Raw genomic sequence first — 4,044 nt, 5'->3', positions numbered from 1 at the left:
GGAAGCCCCTCCCTACTGCTGCCCGTACTCCCGGGGGAGGCATGGGGGGCATGTGCCCCCTCCCCCCACTGCAGGCTTCGGGCTGGGGCTATGCTGGGTCGGGGCTCCGCTCAGGCGCAGTGGCTATGGGGAATTTTGGGGTGGTGATAGTCCCACCTGTACCCACTCCCCTCAGTATCAGTGCCAGCACCTGCCCCACCCCCGCCTACCCCAACCCAGCCCCCTGCCAGGAACAGACCAGCACAGCCTCTGGCCCCAAGCCTGCCCTCACCCCGCTCACAAATCCAGGGGGCACTTGTCCCACATATACCAGCCTGCATATCAGCTATTGGATTAGTATTGGCCAAAAGAATCTTGATCAAGTGCACCTCTAAAGATAACCTCGAACAATGGGAACAAAGTGTAAACCGCTGATGACTCTATAAAGTAATGGCTGTTGGTGAGTGGACCTGCTTTAGCCATCTCATTCAGGGTTTCCTACACTACATAACTGTGTGGCCCTGGAATTTGACTTTTCCTGGTATACCAGAGAATTCAGCATCTGTTATTTTACTGGAACCCAGAGCTCATCAGTTTGTTTTGTTTTCCTGCCCTACCTCTTAATCAACACCCTTCTCCACAAAAGGGAAGTAACTGGGGAGGAGCAACTAGACAAAACAAAAGGCTCCCCCCTTTTTCCTACCAAGCACAGGACATGAAGAAAAATACTACAGCTGATCACCCAGAAAACATCACAACCACTAAACCCCAGATAACTGAGCCACTTGGAAAAGAGAGCAAAATAATACACTACGGATGCTATGTGCTAGCGTCAGAAAGGACCTCAACAGATCGAGTCCAACCCCCTGCCTGGGCAGGAAAGAGTGCTGGGGGTCAGATGACCCCAGCCAAATGCCTATCCAGCCTTCTCTTAAAGATCCCCCAGGTAGGGATGAGCACCAAATTCTGGCCACCCTTATCGTGAAGAAGTTCTTCTTGATATCTAGCCTAAATCTGCTCTGTCAGTTTGTGATTATTGTTCCTTGTTACCTCAAGAGGTGCCCAGGTGAACAGAGCATCTCTGATTCCTTCTTGTGCCCTGCTAATGAATTTGTAGGTGGCCACAGAATCACCTCTCAGCCTTTTATTGCGGAGACTGAAGAAATCCAGGTCCCTTAGTCTCTCCTCACAGGGCTTGGACTGCAAACCCTCAATCATACGAGTGGCCTTCCTCTGGACCCTCTCAAGGTTATCCACATCCTTCTCAAAGTACAGTGCCCAAAACTGGATGCAGTACTCCAACTGCAGTCTGACCAATGTCGCATAGAGGGGAAGTATCACCCTCGTTGGATCAATTTGTCATGCATCTGCTGATGCATGATAATGTGCAGTTTGCTTTGCTGATGATTTTGTCACACTGATGACTCGTGTTCATCTTGGAGTCCACTATGACTCTGAGATTCCTTTCTGCTTTTGTGCTGCTGAGAGGGTCGCTTCCCAGCCAGTAGGTGTGCTGGATATTTTTGTGCCCTAGGTGCAGCACTCTGCATTTGTCCTTGTTGTACTACATCCTATTGTGTACTGCCTACTTTTCCAACTTGTCCAGGTCTGCCTGCATTCGTTCCCTATCCTTCGGTGTGTTCACTTCACCCCACAATTTAGTATCACCTGTAAACTTGGACAAACTATAATTCATTATAAGAAATGATCACTGCTTAATTGCATGCTAATGAATATTTGTCTAATGAACCAGTTGTGCGTATCCTTAGCTAGGAGAGGAATAAAAATCAACAGTATTTCATGGAGATTTAAAAATTAATGCTGCTACCAAATTTGGTCTTATTCTGCTGCAGACTGCAGTAGGCCCCTGTACCTATAACATTTTCTTGATAAATATATTTATTCTGGTAGCTAATGTTTGTATGCTTTTAAAGTTTTTATTTCTCATTTATATTTACATATGCCTAGAGTAAAAAGCATAGCATGCCATGCAAATGATAAAAAAAATTGTTCCTATTTTATTCAAGGTTTATGCTGTTCATGTTCATTAGTTTTTCCTATTCACCTGTTCTTCTGCATCAAGTCCATATGCTACCACTCAGACCACTCACCATCAGAGTGCCAAAGTACTAAGAGAATTTCACACAAATTGATTCTCATTTTCACAACTCGCATCTGAAGAAAACTCAATAAAATCCATCAATTTTAGATGAAAGTGAACAAACGGTGTGCAAAAGCTTATCTTGTTGGCTGTAAAACACTACCAAATTGGTTCTTTCAAGAAAGCCACCTCCTCAAAAATAAATTTAATCTACTTAATTAAATGAAGTTTCATTTCACATCCTGTTAAAAAAGGGAAGCTTATAAATCTCTTGCTAGTATTTCTTCCTATCTTTCTGGGCTTACAATAGATAGGGAAATTATGCATTACTTTAAATTATCAAGGCTATTTTTTCAAATTGACAGGCCAGAAACCTCCTCTTCAGAAAGACTTTTGCCTATATTCTGTCCACAAAGAAAACATGCAAATCTATACATAGTTACTTTTAATAATGGAATGTCACAATGTTTGTAGACAGACATATTAAGAGTTTAATGTTAGTTACATGTACCTCTTGAAAGCCATCCGATCCTTTATTGGCCCCTCTTCCCCTTCCACGATCTTTGCGCTTCAATTTCTTCTGAATACCACGCCCTCGACCAACATTAAAATTATTACCCCTTTGTGCTATACCTGAAAAATATTTTTAAAAACATTTTAGATACCACACAGGGAAAATACTACTACTTTCAGAAGGATTTTCAGTATGGCTTCCTGTTTAAATGACAACAGAAAGTGAAGGGGTAATGGATATATTTAAATATTAGCAAATATAGAAAACACTAATGGAAATTGCTTGCTTTTCTTTCTCTACATTAATGAGTGAACGAATCCCTACATATCACCTTGAGTCTTGATGTGGCATGTATGATTTTATTAGTCAATTAAACATTTATGGAATTATCTGACATTCTTGAAGTGTTAACCTGGATGGTAAACTGCATGCATCATTTATTTATTGTAAAACGTCATCTTTTACAACGTAAAAGTGCTGCCACACCACTTGAGATAAATAAACATCTGTAGTATTTCATAGCTAGTGAGCTACAAAAAAATTGCATTTTACGCTCTGAATTGTTTGTCAGCACAACAGACATAATGTTGATTTCCTTTAAATATCACTCTTGACATTTAAAGAGTATGTATAAAAGAATCACTAACACTATCTTTATATACACGACAAAATACAATTTTCTACAACTACAGAACTCTTTCCTGGATGTGAAGCAATCCCTATAATTATCAAACAAAAAAATAATTGCCTGTGAACACCAAAACAGGGTGAGAGTAATTTACAAAAACAAAAAAAACCCACAGTGCCAGATCTAATTATTTCTATTGGATGTCTAAATGCAATCCTGTAATTTGTTCCAGGCTTTTAGGATACATCAAAGTGCCAGCAATATTTCTACGTGGAAGTGATTTTTTTCAGTGAAAATGAGTAAGATAAAACTTTTCCCTGCTGTAATTGATGCCCCTGAAATTTCATTTTCCCACAAAATGTTCCTGCAATTTTATTTGCACCAAAGTTGCATAGGAATACTGAAACAAAGGGCTGAAAAAGTCCTCTTCCATCACTGGGTCCCAATCCTCCTGCTGTTGTAGGAAACTGTGTTATATAATCTCATCCATAAAATAATTAAGTTCTATGTTAAAACTAGTAAGGCTTCTTGCCCCCCACCATTTAACTTAATAAGGGTATTCCAATTGCAAAAATAAAGTAAATAACACTGGCCTAACAGGAATCTTTACACCCCTTCACGATCTTGATATGCAAGATGGATGGAAGGAAAGAGGAAAAAGCAGCAAACATTTAAATATGCAAATATAAAGACTGGGGTAAAGCAGGAGAAGAACCAAGGGGTTAATTATGAGATGACTGTGAGGCTAGAAACAGTTAAATGACAAAGGTAAAAGGTGCATAAAGTACACATCTATTTTACATTGTTTGAGAGAGAGTCTGG

The 4,044-nt window shown here is 40.3% G+C and overlaps 1 protein-coding gene across 2 annotated transcripts in view; it reads right to left on the bottom strand.

Moving 5' to 3' along the window:
• Window positions 1–4,044, bottom strand: part of ZC3H6 (zinc finger CCCH-type containing 6) — a 75,123-nt gene that overhangs the window by 24,546 nt on the left and 46,533 nt on the right. For both annotated transcript variants that reach the window (XM_019516116.1, XM_019516115.1), the window contains exon 5: window positions 2,592–2,713. In XM_019516116.1, the coding sequence (XP_019371661.1) occupies window positions 2,592–2,713 (122 nt within the window). The remainder of the gene's footprint in view (window positions 1–2,591; window positions 2,714–4,044) is intronic.

Source organism: Gavialis gangeticus, unplaced genomic scaffold (genome assembly GCF_001723915.1).
Source record: "Gavialis gangeticus isolate Ggan-Ray unplaced genomic scaffold, GavGan_comp1, whole genome shotgun sequence".
NCBI lineage: Eukaryota > Metazoa > Chordata > Crocodylia > Gavialidae > Gavialis > Gavialis gangeticus.
Note: the sequence above shows the minus strand (reverse complement) of the source record. Positions and strands in the feature narration are given on the sequence as shown.